We start from the raw sequence: 17,249 nt of genomic DNA on the forward strand, positions 1-17,249 counted from the left end.
GATCATATATACTGGAGGACATGGGGGGGGGGAGGGGCGCAAAATCTATAAGAAACACCAATAATGTTTCTTTTCATGTTCATATTTTTCTTCACATTTATTAATTTTGATAAAATAAAAAGTAAACAGCAGAGTAAACATATTTTGTTCTTTTATTTTTCTAACTAAAATGGTTTGTGTGAAAAAATACTTTGGTTTATAATGCACTGTTTGAATGTGAATGATAAAGTCAGTAATTGTAAAATCTACAGATCATTTTCCTGGGAGCATTTTCCTGCACAAGATAGCCTTAGCAACAAGATGAAGCATGGGTGAAAGACCTCCATACCATTCATTTCATAATTCATGAGTCTGTCTTCACACAAATATGTCTGGCTGGATGATTTTGTTAGCTTAGTTGACTCTCTTACATATAAGCCATTTATGTATAAATTTTCTATACATGAAAATGTATCAGTAGACCGCTTGATTGTGAAAACAGCTAGGTAAATCTTGCCTTGTGGTCAACTAAATATTCTCTTGATTGTGAAAACAGCCAAGTATGCTTGCCTTGTGGTCAATCAAATATTCTCTTGACCACTTGATTGTGAAAACAGCCAAGTTCGTCTTGCCTTGTGGTCAACCAATTGTTCTCACAGCTGTTTGTACCAAATGGATGTCCTGACATGACACAAACTGACTTTCTTGAGCCACGCGTCCATGCAACACTGTTCCAAAATTCATAGGCAGAAACAAGTCAGATTTGCTAACTGAAACATAAACCTGTAGTCCCTCACAATTTGTCTGTAAAACTGAAGCTGGGTCAGTCAAATTGCAGATTTGTTCAGCATCTGGCCACTGGTTCTGCTTCTGGTTTGAGTCAGCAGATTCCTGTACCCTGGTGTTCTAAGGTTAAAAAGTCTTTGGTGTGGACTGTCATCTCTTGGAATCAATACAGATACCTGCACTGATTGGCTGCTGTTATAATACCACGTCACATGACACCAGGAGCGACTGCAATGCCTTGGCATATGCTGTAAACAGAATAATGGACATAAACAACAAATGACAATTTCTCCTGATAAAGAATTTAAATTAAATTAAATTAAACATACAACCCTTATCACATATGCTAGATTCTATGTTATTTTAACACTCTAGGGCTGGGAAATTTTGTTGGAGTTACATTCAGATTCAAGGCAATTTACATATCAGTTCTAGCTGATATCAAAGAAAAAAATTCATCCCAGAAGATGACATCCCCTGCATATTTTCCTGTAAGTTTTTATATAAACTGTGTCTATAATTGTCATAAGCACTTCTCTTTGGTTATTACTAACAACAGATTTGAAAACATAATTTATTTTTATATAAAGCTGTAAGCATTTTTTGTCTTGTTTAAAGAATCCCCATTCTTTGCATAAGAGACAGTTGTAAGCACATTCAAATGAATGTATGAACACTACAATCAAAAGTTCTTCCTACCTTTTGGGTTTTTATAGAACACACAGTTGTTAGCACAGGTGTCTGGGTGAGTGTCCCACACAGTTTCCCCACAGCAACACAGTGGGGGGAGAACAATGCCACGCCTCTCTATCTTCTCCTTTATACTGCGCTTCAATGCTTCCAGGTATCTGAAAACAATTACAGAATCATGATAATTATTTCATCTCTCAATCCTCTTATTAAATATAAGTTTCTATTCTTTGAGTCATGATAAATGTAACATGCTCTCTGATTCTGGAGGAATTTTTTAAAATTCTTTTTAAAATAATAAAATTCTGATAAATACAATAATTCTCTGTTCAAAATAATATAAAATTGACATTCAAGGAAGACACAGAGAGGTTTTTTCTTTATTTTAAAGGCAATTTACCTAAACAAATTATCCAAAAGTATGTGGTGTCTGTGATGAGTTTTCTAGCAATGCATATTTTAAATTATTTATATATTTATCTATAATAAAACCATCACCTGTTCATTTCTCTCTGTTTCTGCTTGTGTCTGCTGATCTGCTCCAGAGCTTCCTGGGCCTGTCTCTCCATCTCCACCTCTCTCCTGAAGGCTTCCTCTTGTGTCTCACCTGCAATTACAGTCAGTTTTAATATTTCTCAACTAAAACTTATTCTTAAAGGGAAATTTGTGTACAGTACTGCACAAAAACATGAACCATTAACTGCAATTTAAAACTCTACAACATGCAATGTCATGTATTTGTATAATCCCTTCTTGTTACTGGATCCTCAGGCTCTTTTACATAAGAACACGTTTGAACTTGTATAGTATGTACCTGTGACTGGATCTTTGGGCTCTATGAGGTAGTAAGACCTATTCTCTTCTCTCCGTCTACTTTCTTCTTTCTCTTTCTTTAACCTGTAAGATATAATAAACTTGAGATCTGAATCAATGGTACAAGACAAAATATTACATAGTCGGTGAGGTGATGTGTCACATCCCACAAATGTCTCTATCATAGAAAGTTTTCTTAATCATACTTGTTAACTGAAGTTAGTCTTATCAAATAAGAGAGTTGATAATTAAAATATTTCAAAGTTTGGCAATGTTTTCCCTAGTAGATATATATGAAAGTTTTGAGATAAAGATGATGAGAACATCTCAAAACCAAACAATGCGCCAGCAAGTAAATGTGCATTAAAGGAAATAAGATCACTAGTTTACAGAGCCTACAAATTTAAACACATTTACAAGTGATGCTCAATACAGTATTGTTATAATAAAATGGATCAGTAGACAGACAGCATGTTCCCCTACTTTGCTATTTTAACCCTGTGTTCTTTCCTCCTGAGATTCTCCTTCACTTGCTCCCTCTCTATGTCCATGAAGAGCCTCCTGTACATGGCTCTCTGTGTCACTGCTCTCTTCTTGTCCTCCTCGGACAAAACTCCGGGGTAAATATTGGGGACATTTCTGTGGATGTCGCTGCCTGAGATCTGTGTTACTGGAACAGGATATAAATATTGCTGGCTAGATATAATTTAGAATGTCTGTGCTTGATAAAGATGCACTTGATAAATTTTGTCACACAAGAACACATGCAGGCACATGCCCACACTGTAGACCTTGCTTATAACATTCTAATTTGGACCAGCTATTTCTGTCTGTTGTGTGCAAAGTCTATAACATTTTTGTAAACCACTCTTTGTTGGTAGAAAGACCCAAGCCTTCCAGATTCTGTATGTTATATGCCAGTGTCCAGTTAATGTGACAGCATTAAATGTTTCAAGTCTTCTGGATATATACACCATGTCTATATCCCAAATAATTGACCGTCAAAACTTTTTCAACTTCACTACACTACTTACCACTTTTTCTACCTATTCTGTCTTTCCTAGTTTCTTCTGTTGGCTGTTGAAGATCAAAGCGTACCAGCTTGCCACGCAGGGGGTCTGGGGACTGCGCTAAATGGAGGATACATAGAATTTAATGTGTGGATGGATAGTTTAGAATAAAAGCTGTTATTTTTTTGTACAAACCAAGGGCTGTCAGCCAAATAATTTTATGGGGGTACTTTTATTCGGAATTGAAGAAATTTTGATACATTAGTGTCCAAGGTCATTTTAAATATCATAAAACTCCCAAAAATTTCAACATTTTGTAAGCCTCTGTTAGTGATGAGTCTGTTTGTAATTCTCTTAACACATGACACTTCAACAACCAGTGACTACCATAAAGCTACTGATAAATATTTAATATAAATAAGGGTAATAATGTGTTTTATTCATTTTATCATATACCTCTATCTGGCTCTGGTATTTCGCCATACTCCACAAACTCATCCTCGTCTTCCTCTATGTCAAATACTTCAGGTGGTATAGTACTTCTTGTGGCTGGGTGCTACAATATATGTGAAAATAACAATAAAAATAATGCTTTTATATATAAAATATTATCCAACAGATACATCCCCTGATGGACTGGCATTAATTATTTGTAATGAAGCCACTTAGGTTAGATTTACAAAAAAATATTCCAATCACTTTGCACTTTACTTTGGAGTTCATGATAAGATCAAAATCTTATCTATAGACAGATGTGTGTCTTACATTGACCTATATTTCTATTAGATACAAAATCTGCCTACAGCTTATTCAGGCAGAATCCAGATAAAGAGCGATCCACAATCTCCAATGGCAATGTAAATGCACCATAAGTTTGATCTAGTAACTATATTAAAACCCCACAAAGGTAGACCCATCTCCAATGTAAACAGGCCCCACATTAGCCCTAACTTACATCCAGTGTAGATGACACCTTCCACACTCCCCCAGGGAGGTCATCAGGTACAAACTGCTCTGTGATCACCTTCCTAGAGCTGAGCTGTCTCCTGGCCTGCCTGTTGTACTTGTGGACTTGGTGGAGCTGCTCTTCAAAGGCGTCTCCTCCCGCCCCTGGGGTCCTGATCACTCCACCTACAGGTATTCAGTGATACTAATATGTTATCAAAAATATATACAGTGACAACCAAAATGTCCAAAATCAACCTGAAAAATGCACTTTGAAGTTAATTTATGTCAACATACATTGTTAACTTTTGGTATCTGTGAACTCCAGCAAAGTTTTTAGCGATCTGTTGATTTGTTTATTCAATTGGGATTGGTTTCTTCATAAATTACCAAAAAATTGATGTTTGGTATAAGAGTTGAACTTGAACTTACACATTCGCAGTGATTTAAAATATGAATGAAGCTTTTACTGCAAGACACACTACTATGAGTATGAACTTGAATGACCAGATCTGTCTATTCATCACTGGTTCATAAGAGTCAATGCACACTTGTAAAATAAATAAGCCACTTATATGCCCTACAAAAGTCAGCAAACTTTGCACAGTTTGCCGGACATGCAGAAACTGTCGGTCCGATCGGTCATGCCTGGGAAAATTTTTCTGGATCGGTAAAAAATTGGACTTGGTCGGTCCAAAGGACTGACAATAGTTTTAAGAACCACAATTTTGAATTTACATTCATCATTCGACATGCCTCAATAATAGAATTATATAAAACCCAAAGCATTTTTCCCCTACATTTCAAACCTGTCACATTCACAAACAAAGTAAGCTACCTAATCGTACTGGTAGTATCTGTCTCAAACAAATAGGGTGATTTTCGGTCCGACAAAATCCATTCCGTCCGGCAAATTTTTCATTACTGCTGGTCCAAATGTCCGGCCATTCTGAAAAGTTTTCAGCATGTCTGTTTGGTATCACACAAACACTGATAAATGGGAACCTGCATGAACAGGACTCATAAACTCCAGATTCCAGACAGCACATGGTTTAAGTCAGTGATACATGGTTATCCTATTACAGTCATTAATGTTCATACATTATATTTTCTATACCCAGACACTATAGTCATCATTTCTCCTCACCTTGTGTAGACAAAGCTGGCTTCATGTTAATCCTCAGGTGTCCCTCATCTCTCACTGAGCACCTGTCTTTTCTGGGTGTGTGACGCTCTGCTGCAAATGTGCTCTGTTTAACAATGTCACTCTCCAGCTCCACCTGTAATAAGTAAATACAGCACTGTAGTAATATTGTTGGTTTATGGTGTGCTAGTATTAGTAACCGATCTTAAAGAGCACTGATTCTAGAAAGGCGATTCATTCTAGGGAACTTTCACTATATTGATATAATACTATTTCCTGCTCTGTAAAAAATAGGGTAAAAAAATTCAGAAGCATAATTCTGTGAAAATTTCTACTTATATACAAATTAGGTTTCCAAAACCAAAACTTTCATCTTTAAGAAAAAGAAAGGAACTTCAATCCTTACAGCCACTGAAGATTTCTCCAACTGTTGTTGTCTTTTCAGTTTGTTCAGAGTTCGTACTCTGTTACGGACATCATTCTGGAACCGGCGTAGTCTTTCTTCCTTCTCTCGAAGTTTCCTCTCCATCCTGTGTTGTTCAACCTCTGCAGATACCTGTTGATGCACATTTATCATTAATTTTGTGCAAAGAAATTTTCATTCAATATGACACCAGTGATTTATTATATATAAAATTTAAGGTATAGAACAAAGTCAGGATAAGTTTGCACAAATGTAAAGCCTTATTCTGCTCTTTACGTACAAAGGATAGGCAAGGCATTACACCGAGACAACAGTTATTATGCCCAAGGGGAGCTTGCAGGTTTGCATGTGTTATGCATGTAGGCTACATCATGTAAATGAGCACTGAATTACTAGTATTTATTAATCAAAATAATTACCACGGCTTCAGAGTGATGTCCATAATATGCTGTCTCCGGTTGAACCCAAGCTCCAACTGCCCGTATTTCTTTCGATCGTTGTCCAAATTGATTGGAATCGTGTAATTTTAAACCTTTCATGTTACTGTTTACATTCCGCTGCAACATTTTGTATATTTTCAAACCGACCGCGATACGGTATACCGTAAATTAGTACTTACGTTTTACGACAACAAAAAAACACTCACTTCCGTATTCATGTAGATTTTATTCCAATTTATACCAATTGTCTCCAACAAACTTTAATTACAATCATTTTAAGCAAACATGCAACACAATAAGATAGTTAAATTTAATGTGTCATGATGAAGTATGCTGACCTGGTTTTGCAGCATTGGTTGGTGCTTTTCAAGGTGAAGGTGAACTATACAGAATCTGGTAATGTATTTCAGTCTATTCTGCTGTTGAAATGCACATGGTTTAAACAATGCTACACTTCCGTAATGTGCATAATCATTAGTCAGTGGTACATTGGTGTCTTAAATAATTTAATTCCATTATTTCCCTGAGTAGAATCTATGTACCTTGAAGTTGAGGAAAATATCCCTTACTTCTGTACTGTACCCTAGTCCTTTTGAGTGTGAGGCTTTGTTAGTCTTCCAGAAGATACTCGCAGTCATAGCCTCGGCTGTTATTTTAAAACATCGCTATTTTACATCATTTAGATTGAAAACAATGCATCAACAACAGCCGTTGCCTGGTGCCAATGCAGTTAACCCAGCTGTGGCAATGCAGCAGTATTTACCAATGAGTGACCCACAACAACAGCAACAGTAGGTGTATGGATGACATTAATTTATAAATAAAAATGATTTTTAAAAATTATATGAAGCTTCTTAGACAGTGTATTTAGACAACATCTAGATTTAAATATTATTACCATTATTATTAAACTCATTTTTGTTCATAATTTATGTCAAAGTCACAGAGGGGAATGTTTGATTTTCCTTATTTGTTTTGTATTGTTATTTATATCCATTTAAAAGATATTATATTTTAGCAGTAGTTAATTTTTGATGAACGAAGGTCCACCAGAAAGAATACCTTCTCCAATCCTCTGCTTCCACTACCCCCAGGTCCTTTCTACCTTGCATGCTTGAAACAGTTTACTTTTTTCTTTTTATCATTTCAGGCCTAAGCAGACCCCAGCAGAACAACAAGTGAGTCCTTTACTTGCCGCACCACAGCCCCTGGCTTCCCCCATGTCTACAAATCATGTACCACAGTACAGCCCTGAGACCAATGCCAAGTATAAACTGAAGTACAAGAGACTGAGAAAAGTTGTGAAACAAGTGATGTTTGTAAGGATTATTTTATAATTATTATTATTATCAATTATTGAAAGTAGAAAGAGCCCTTTATATTTTATATTCAGAAAATGCTTAGAAACTCAATTTATTTGCCAATACACTACACTATGATGGTCCTGAGCTACTATTGAGTTGTTTAAATCATGATATTATTTGGATCATTTCTTTAATTCGATTACTAAAATTATAACTGATCAGAATCAGACGGCTCGATTATTTCTTAACTGAGACTGTGTACATTCTTATATAAACTATATGTGATATAAGGTTTATATTTTGAATGTTTGCATTGCATTACTCTTGAACAGATACATAGTGCATTGTATGCTATTTTCAATAACTTTTCAATTTCATTTATTTTTGGTTAGTGGTGTCTCATGCGATGTACAGGGCAGGAGCATTTCAAGTATAATTTCAGTATATTATCATGTATATACATATGATGCTATTTCAGTTGAATGCAGCTCTGTGTGATGAAGTGGTCAAGGCAGAGGAAAGGGTCATCAGGTCCAGAGAAGAGAGAAGGTAAGGTGGACAGGGCAAGTAATGCTCAATTTTGAAATTGTTTAAAATTCTTCAATTTACAAGACTTGTTACAATCACTGTTAAGTAGTAAGTATAAGTTTGTTAAACATTTGACAGATATACACATTCATAATTGTATCTAGCTATCTAGTCAAGCCCTGGGTTAGGATGACAATTTTATATATGATGCTGGAAGCGTCTTCCAAGTATAGCATTGGTGTTGGGCTTACTTATGCCCTGGTTTGTGTCATCCATCTTAGACTAAAGAAAACTGTTCACAGTTGAAAGGCTGTATAATTCTTTTGCTAGGTTTCTCCTGAAGAAGCTGTTCCAGTATCAGACATTATCAGATGCGACATCAAGAGTTGGAGGAGGACACTCACGTGCCAAGCCCCCCAGTATTAGCCCCATCTTCAACAGTGGACCCTCTTCAGTAACACCCCAGGGCATGCTGGGTAGTGATACACCCAAGGTCAAGGTCAAGAAAGAAGTAAAGAAGAAGGAAGTGAATTCTACAGGTGGGGTGCACACATAGTAGACTCTACATAACAGGGATACCTTAGGACCTTAAATCTGATCAGACAATTTATACTGAGATACCAGTTTTTAGTTGATGTTCATATAAGTTTCAGTCATTAACAAACTGGAATTATATGGTATCAAAAGGAAAAGTTTACTTTATTTGTCAAATATATTGCCATGGTTTGTTCTGTCACAGGAGTTAGATATAAATATTAAGAAGAAACTTATGAAGGATGGGTCAAGTGAACTTTGGATCAGGGTCAGATTAGTTAAAACTTTATTTTCTGTCCGTTTCAGAGGTCACAAAAGGAAAGAGTAAGAAACCCAAGCCACCAGCTCCCAAACTTATACAGCCCATCCCCTCTGACTCCAGTGGTAGACCTATATTTCCCATAGAGCTGGGCACATTGACTGTATACAGTATAGGAGAGGTGAGTGTTTAGTTTAGAGGAAGATCCTATATTCCCTATAGAGCTGGGCACATTAACTGTATACAGTATAGGAGAGGTGAGTGTTTAGATTAGAGGAAGATCCTATATTCCCTATAGAGCTGGGCACATTAACTGTACACAGTATAGGAGAGGTGAGTGTTTAGATAAGAGGAAGACCCTATATTCCCTGTAGAACTGGGCACATTGACTGTATACAGTATAGGAGAGGTGAGTGTTTAGATAAGAGGAAGATCCTATATTCCCCATAGAACAGAGAGGTGAGTGGTTAGATAATTAGTGGTAGATCAATAGAACAAGTTTTCTTAAGTTACTTCTGTCAACCTCTATAAAACCAGAGTTGTATTCATATTCCAGGTTGTCTGTGATAGAGCAGGTTATCACTCCAATGACTACATATACCCAGTGGGGTTCTGTACCACTAGACTCTACGCCAGCCTGGATGATCCTCTAAAACAATGTATCTACACGTGCAAAATTACAGACAATGGACCCAAACCAAAGGTAGGTTTTACTGTCTTTGATAGCTGTATAATTATGTTTTGAAAACTGAAAATGTTAAATTTAGGGGTCTAAATATTCATGTATATCAGGGCAGTTTTTAGATTAAAGTGATTTGGTTAAAATGTCACCGTTTATCTATAAATCCTTTTATTTATATAGTATTTTTCATGTAGACTTGTTTGCTACTTAAATACAAATAAAATGCACCTTCATGCTGCATGTAGGGTTATTTATATTTTAATGGGTTAAAAATATCAATATGGTAATTGAATGTCATATAAACAAAGGTCAACAAGTGCTCTTTTTTTCCCAAGTTTGAGATCTGCCCTGATGACAACCCTTCTGTAGTGTTTGCCTCTGACTCTGCCTCAGAGTGTCACAGAATGTTACTGGAGAGAATACGGAGGATTAGGTGAGTACTCAGGCAAGAGAGATGCAAGAATGTTATTGCTATGTGAACACATTTGTTACTCTTTAATTATTCATTTTTTTTTCCTCAACAGACATTAAAAATGTGATTTAACAAGTCACAATAAACTGTTGAATACAACATTTTCTGTTTCACAGTGGGGTAGACTTGGTGGAAGCCAAAGGCAAAGGACCAGATTTCTTTGGGTTTTCCCATCCCACCATTCAGAACCTTATCCAGAACTGTCCCGGGGTGAAGAAATGCATCAGCTATCATTGGGTAAAATTTGAACTGTGCAAGATGCTGCCAGAGTCGGGAGAGCTGACTGTGCCCAGTGAAAATGATGCATCTATAAGCTTTGAGGCTCTCAAGAAGTCCCCCATGTTCAGACAGTGTAAGTATGATGGGGCACTTCCCTTGATGTATCCATATGCTTCCAAGCCTCCTGGAATTTTTAAATGGCCTCATAATTGTACTATAAGCTTATATTCATGGGTGGTGCTTGGAATTTGCTCATATATGTCCGATCATTGCACTTCCTTTTGTTCTAATACAAATAGATTTTTACTTTAAAATATTGTTTGATACTGTATAGCGCCAAAAATGAATCTGTTATTAGCACTATTATTTATTTATTTTCTGAGTAAATGCCTTGACTTTGATATGGCAGCAGTTTTATATGATTAAAAATTATCCAACCTGCTAGATATCAAACCAAGGGCATAATTGTAAAAGTTGAAAATAAAAAGTTTATAAAATTCTGATTAAAATATCCATGTTGAAGCAAACCAATCCCACATTGATATTCATTTCTTTTCCAGTGGTTTCCCAGCGAGAGCAGCATGAAGGAGCAGAGTCCAGTGCTCATCTCAGGTCCTTGTTATCTAAACACTAAGACACTGGATCCTATGTCCTTAAGAAAGCTTTGAGATCAGTTAAGGTCCTTGTTATCTAAACACCATGACACTAGACATGGATGTCCTACAGAAGGATTGGTGATCTAAGCACTTGGGCCCTAAACAGCGGCATCCTTTGTGGAGAGATAAGTCATCAGTTCGGATCTTTGCCAGCTAAGCTGAACAAAATAGACTCTTACCAGACTTGCTGAAACTGTCTGTCCTGCTGGTCATGACTGATAAAATTTTCAAGTCAAGGAACGATGGAAATATTGTGTTCAGTTGATCAAAGGGACCATTGACAATTTTAGAGCAGCAATATTGGATTAACAGTCACCATGTTACTCACTTCATGAGTAATATTCAACATGGCAAATAACCCTTCAGTCTAGCAAATTTTCCATAACTGTCAGTCCGAATGTCCAACTGGTTTACAAAGTTTTCTGAATATGTGCTATAAAATGTAGCATTTATCCCAGACAGATACATTCTTATATATAAAAAACATTGCGTGGCCTGGGGAGAAGAAAAGTATGCACTCCTGGTATATATATAAATATTGACTGGATACACTGGTATTGTCTAGTGGTTCTGGCTGGTTGATTTAGCCCTAAGATCTGCTATGTACTGGTATTTAGGAGCTAACTTGCCATTGGTAGCTATCACAGCCTGAAATGAAATGTGTACAGATAGTAGATTGTTATGAATTGAAATTACTGTCTCTCTTATGTTGCTTTGGTACAACTTAAAAACAGTCGTTAAACATGTCCAGTGCAAGCCAAGACAAGAGTGAAATGACATCTGTTTTGAACAAATACTTCATTGTGTTTCTTTGCCAAAATAAATAAATAATGTCTGTATGGCAAACTTGTACGGATTACTTACATTTTCCAATGCTGGGCAAACAGCCTTCTGATACTCTTCAAAAGTAGAGTTGGCATCCGTTTTCACCTACAGATATTACATTTATAAGTTAATATGCAGTATATCAGTGCAGTATGATATGCTTTGAAATACATTAGAACAGCTGAATTAAAACACATTACATCTCAGTTGCGTTATCTTTCAAGGGAACCAGGCGAATTTTTAAAAAACTTTACCATTGCTCTTCCTGTACATGTTGAATTTTCCAAAATTTGTACTGAGATGAACATTTCAGTTATAATAATGAAAAGAGCAGACAAAAATGACTGGAGTAAATTTTGGTTGGATAATTACAAGAACTGGTGCACTGCTCCTAAAATTCTAACTTACAAGTTCTTTAAGATACGGCAAATAGAGCTCGCCGAAGTAGTCGGTGGCGTCTCTTGGGAACTGAGCTGGCATGTTGTCAACAGAACACATCAAGACGCCGTCAGCTGTCATGCTGGAAGTGGAAATTATTATAAAATGAAATATTTATATATTTGTGTCAACTGTAGGTGCCCTCTCTGACAGAATATATATATTTTTTGAAAAAAGCAAAAGTTCATATCTTGCTGTAATGCAGAAAGAAAATTCATTTTCAATGGGTTAACACGAGACCGCAAAAAAAAAAAAAAAAAAAGAAAATGAAAAAGTGGTCAATCACCTTGAAAATGGAAAATTTAAATGTAGATAAATTATAAAAGAAAAACAAAAAACATAACTATCTACTTCCAAGCATCTTAATCAATTTTTCTTACCCACTCTTGATTATCTGGCCATCTTGGTTATAGATACAGAAAGGTTCGTCTGCTGTGGTGCAGTACTTGGTCCACTGTATGGATCCATCTTCGTCTGCTGAGATGTCACATATTGCTAAAAGCTGACGCGGAAGAATTGGATCCTCTCCTATGTCAGTCAGATCTTGTGGAGCATTGGGGTCACGTGCCAAGAGGGTCTTTGCATCTGCATCAGTGAGGAGTCTGGGCTGTCCTGGCTGCCAGTACACACCATTTACTATACAAGAGGCATAGGGAGCCACCTGGTGGGCAAAAATAATCAATCATTAGCAAATCAATCAATCATTAGCAAATTCATTTCTAAATTTACATGTTCTTTTGAGGACAAATTGAATGCTACCATATGTTAAACAGTAAATAATATGCAGAAAGACACACCTGTATCAATCTGTAACAGAAAAACTTTTTTAACCAAACTGCAAGGAAAGCAACCATCACCTTTGTACTTAATATTTACCTTTTTTATCTATCTGGCTACTGTTTGTTTAATTTTATCACTTACTTTCTTGGCAAAGTTGCTCTGGTAAAGCTCCGGATGTTGGTTGTATTCCTTTTCATCAAATCCTCCATCACTGATTCTACTCAAGTCGTCTGCTATGTCCACAATTGTGGCATAGAGTTTGGTCTTCTCTAAAAATATGGAAATTATATGCAAGTCAGTCACCTTTTGGCAATGACTTATCAGATAAAACAATAAAAGACTTCAATTTGACCTTAATTTTTTTCAGCGAGGGAGAAATGGTATACATCATTCATGTAAAGCTCAACACCCAACTCATGGAAGGACGGTTTAGTGCTCACATATACCAACCAGACAAAAGCAGAATCATATTTGAAGCACAATTCAAAGCACAATTACATCTGAAGCTTTCACAGTCAGCATTAGGCAGAACAAAATCTCTTCACATTGTGACCTCTTGAATAATGACTGCTCCCAGTGGATCTTCAATGAAAACAGTGTGCATATGATTAATAACTGCTCCCATGCATCAGTCATTCTGCTGAAATAAGAAAAAAAAGATATATAAAGGAAGTTATGTTCTGCTGATTAATCTTCATAAAAATACAACCTGGTAAAGGAAATAAAGATGAAAGCAATTTAACCCATTTAGACCATTTATCAATATCAATTCAATAAACACTGGTTGTCACTAGGGGTGGGGTGGGTGTGTGATCTACCTGACAGTTATAAAAGGATCCTGCCCGCTATGCCACCTAGTGGTCAGTTAGTAACACCATGTATTCACAACAGTCTGATGAAGGCCTAACTGACCTGGTTGTCCAGAAGATATAAGACATAAGACAAGTTGCTCAGTCAAATTCTATCCCACTTTAAAATTTGAAAATGAAGCTAGAAGCTGACCCTCATGGGATCTAAAACTATGGCTTATGAGTGATCATACAACAGTTTCGTAAAGAATATTAAAACAGCTTCAACATTGCAGACACATAAGTACCTCCATGTTGTGCCACCTCTGGCAGTTTGTCTGGAGTTACAAACTCATGGGGCAGGTGCTTGAACATCTCCTGGGCACCCTGGAAATTCAGAAATGTTATTTGAGAAATAAATTCTACAGAGCAGAACAAATTCTGCACCAATATTTGGTGGGTGACCTTACAAAATAAAAATATCTGTGTCCACAGTGATATAACTGTTTCATTTCCAATAAAAAGGTCCATTTACATTTAAATGAAACTGGTAACGATTCCCACAATGTAGATAATAAATTCCTGTCAAGTTGTTCAGTTGAAATGTTCGAAGTTAATTTCTCAGTTTACAGTGATCTCTTACACTAAGAATGATTGACAACCCATTTAAATATTTTAAAACATTCTTAAGTCAACACCCTTGCCCCCCCCCCCCTCCGCACGAAAAAAAAAATCTTACCCTGGACACTCCTCCTGCACCTGTAAAGACAAATGTCAATGGTCCCACACACATCTCGCCCTCCGCAATACGCCTGCCTACGTCACGTACAGCTTGACATGCTGCCTCATAGGACACATAGTTGTGGGCCATAGCAATGTGCTGGAATCAGAGAAAAGGCCACAATCATGGGGGCTAAAAATGACTAGAAAAACACGAACAGAGTGAAGACCTCCGCCAAGGAAACTCGATTCTCATTTTAATGAAATATGAAAATATTTATTTGCCTTTCTCTCACTGAACAATTTAAAAACTAAAATACCATAAAGACAAGTCCAGAATTAGGCAAATTTCAAATTCATTGTTGAAATATGTACTCATTGTTGAAATCTGAGGACCATGTCTTGACCAGCTTAACATTGGTATATCAGTGAGTCACCAGAGTTTTAACAACTTTCACGTAGAACTAGCCTTTATGTAATCACTGGGCAGCCAGAAACTTACAGCAAAGGGTGTGTTGAAGCCAAAGGCCATAAGTCTCAGCCCTATACCATGCAATATGTTCAGCACTCCCACTATACCCGCGAACCTGCTCATGGCTGACGCTGGCCAGATCCCGGGGCCACTGGTCAGCTTCTCATAGTCCACAAGACGAATGTTCTGGAAACAGCAGAGAAAGATTTGTACTATATTAATATTGTTATTCTTTGACATTGAAATAGCAATTTGATTTTGAGGTCTATCCAATTTTTATTCAATTTTTCTTTTGCATGTTCTTGAAATAACTTTCAATATTTCAAAAATCAAATGACAACATATACCTTTTCCATTGTGTCTTTGCCTTCATTGTATATCATTATGTGCATACATACATCTGCATATACTAGTACTTGCATACATACAACTATACCTTTTCTAGTATGGCATCCAGCAAAGGCATGCTATGTGGCTGTGCCTTGATGGTATGAGAGAAGAAGGTGTAGGTTTTGTTTGGTATCAGGGACTCTATGCTCATGTCCTTGATACTGGTGATAATAGAAGCCTCACTCATGTCTTCCTGGATGGTAGCACCTGCTTCCTGGTACTCCTGGAATTACAGAAAATCTTTGGCATAAATAAAAAAATTAAATATCACACTGCATATTCTAACATGACACATTTTTTGCAAGACATAAATTTTTAGTTACTCACAAAAATACACTTTCCCACACGAGGCTACTTAACTTTTAAAAACTTATGGAACAACAGCTTAAAGCATAATTTAAAAATACTGTATTGAAAAAAATTCATTTATGCATTTAGTTCAAATTAAATGTGAAATAACTAGTTAACAATGATTTCACCCTATTCAGTTCCATGTATTATCTATGACAAATATGATAGGGTGTGTAAATAGTGGATCATTTTAATGTGAGTGATAATTTAAATAATACTGGTCATCGAAATTCCATATCTAACCTTTTGCTTTTAGGAAACATCTTTTTTCTCAAGAAGTACACCAGAAATACTAGTAATTCTGCTGGACGTGTCAGCCAGCTGGTTAGGTCAACTCACTGCACATGAACAAGATTTACTCATAAACCATCTATAATGTCTACAATCACCTTCACAGTATATCCTCGCCTTTTTGATGGTTGCACGATGACCTTGACCCCTTCCTCCACCAGCTGGCGTACCTGGCGTGGCCCCAGGGTTGCCCTCCTCTCCCAGGGGTTGTATTGCTCTCTACTCACTGCAACCACCCCCACCATCTTGACCTGTTGACCAATTAACTGCTCCCTGAACACCAACAATATATTTTTTACTAGTATATTATTGTAATTTTTTAATATAATTTTGCATTAATTTATAAATCATCTGCTGGAAATGATAAGAATTCATGGAATATTATATTATATTTTTTTAAAATAATTTTGCATTTACTTATACATCATCTTGGTTGGAAATGATAAGAATGAATAGTATTATATATATCACAAATAAATTGACAATATTATGTGCATGCAGATAGCTACCGTATATGCCAATTTTATCTGGTAGGTATACACAGTTTCCCTTAATACAATATATAAAATACAATAAATGATTTCACGTCTGGTAGAAGATAAAGGGAAACAGGTATTATAGCTTTGCAGCTATTCACCTACAAGGGATTATTACATGTACATGCACGCACATGCACGCAAACACACACACACACACACACACACACACACACACACACACAAGGAAAGCATTACATGTTCATTGCAGCATAGGGTGGATGTTAATAATTTGCTTTCCTAAATATATATGACTACCATATACTGGTATATATTAGCCCTATGTGAAAGTCTCCACATTATAACTTGAACAATTACTGTAAGATGATGCTGATGTTTTCCAGTGCACATGATGGCAACATTCCTGATAATTTCTCGCAGACACACCGAGTACTGTCTGCGTCTGGAATATGGCCAGCTGCATTTTGCATCCATTTTAAGACATTATAACAGTAGCCTGGGAATGTAACACTAATATTATAGCGCACAATTAGCAGACAACAGCAGATATTTTGTAAATATACTTACCAGAAATAGAAGGTCTATAACACGTGTCCCCTGCGTCTGCTTGAAAGGTCAATTAAAGCAGAATTGCCTCGATCCACAAGAAAATGCTGCACAATATCAATGAATCATAATATGAAGAGGTCAAACATAAACATCAGTACCCTATAATGTACTGCGCATGCCCATTAGCACTTCGTGAACCCACCAACTCAGTACGGAGTAAAGGGTGCATTCCCATAGATTATAGATCGATCTATCCCCGTGGG

At 36.5% G+C, this 17,249-nt stretch overlaps 3 protein-coding genes across 3 annotated transcripts; 1 reads left to right on the forward strand and 2 right to left on the reverse strand.

Annotated features, from left to right (window-relative positions):
* Positions 1-134: 134 nt before the first annotated feature.
* Positions 135-6,400, reverse strand: LOC106177320 (uncharacterized). Its single transcript, XM_087016953.1, has 11 exons — positions 6,211-6,400; positions 5,774-5,923; positions 5,371-5,503; positions 4,234-4,409; positions 3,735-3,834; positions 3,303-3,398; positions 2,752-2,938; positions 2,270-2,352; positions 1,954-2,062; positions 1,465-1,613; positions 135-1,013 (listed from the first exon to the last, which is right to left on the reverse strand). The coding sequence occupies exons 1-11, from the start codon at positions 6,355-6,357 to the stop codon at positions 961-963; spliced, it is 1,383 nt and encodes a 460-aa protein (XP_086873079.1). The 5' UTR covers positions 6,358-6,400; the 3' UTR covers positions 135-960.
* Positions 6,401-6,511: 111 nt separating this feature from the next.
* On the forward strand, positions 6,512-11,909 carry LOC106177322 (transforming growth factor beta regulator 1). Its single transcript, XM_013560064.2, has 10 exons — positions 6,512-6,627; positions 6,915-7,022; positions 7,382-7,550; positions 8,014-8,084; positions 8,394-8,602; positions 8,904-9,037; positions 9,413-9,559; positions 9,874-9,971; positions 10,127-10,362; positions 10,790-11,909. Exons 2-10 carry the CDS (start codon positions 6,925-6,927, stop codon positions 10,861-10,863), a joined length of 1,236 nt encoding a protein of 411 aa, XP_013415518.2. The 5' UTR covers positions 6,512-6,627; positions 6,915-6,924; the 3' UTR covers positions 10,864-11,909.
* Positions 10,119-17,165, reverse strand: LOC106177321 (alpha-aminoadipic semialdehyde synthase, mitochondrial). Its single transcript, XM_013560062.2, has 11 exons — positions 17,005-17,165; positions 16,039-16,213; positions 15,345-15,521; positions 14,939-15,094; positions 14,456-14,596; positions 14,025-14,103; positions 13,070-13,197; positions 12,529-12,809; positions 12,119-12,230; positions 11,750-11,815; positions 10,119-11,533 (listed from the first exon to the last, which is right to left on the reverse strand). Exons 2-11 carry the CDS (start codon positions 16,183-16,185, stop codon positions 11,447-11,449), a joined length of 1,374 nt encoding a protein of 457 aa, XP_013415516.2. The 5' UTR covers positions 16,186-16,213; positions 17,005-17,165; the 3' UTR covers positions 10,119-11,446.
* Between the last annotated feature and the right edge of the window lie 84 nt (positions 17,166-17,249).

The sequence above is a fragment of the Lingula anatina genome, chromosome 7, assembly GCF_051362555.1.
Source record: "Lingula anatina isolate TDL-2025a chromosome 7, LinAna3.0, whole genome shotgun sequence".
Lineage (NCBI taxonomy): Eukaryota > Metazoa > Brachiopoda > Lingulata > Lingulida > Lingulidae > Lingula > Lingula anatina.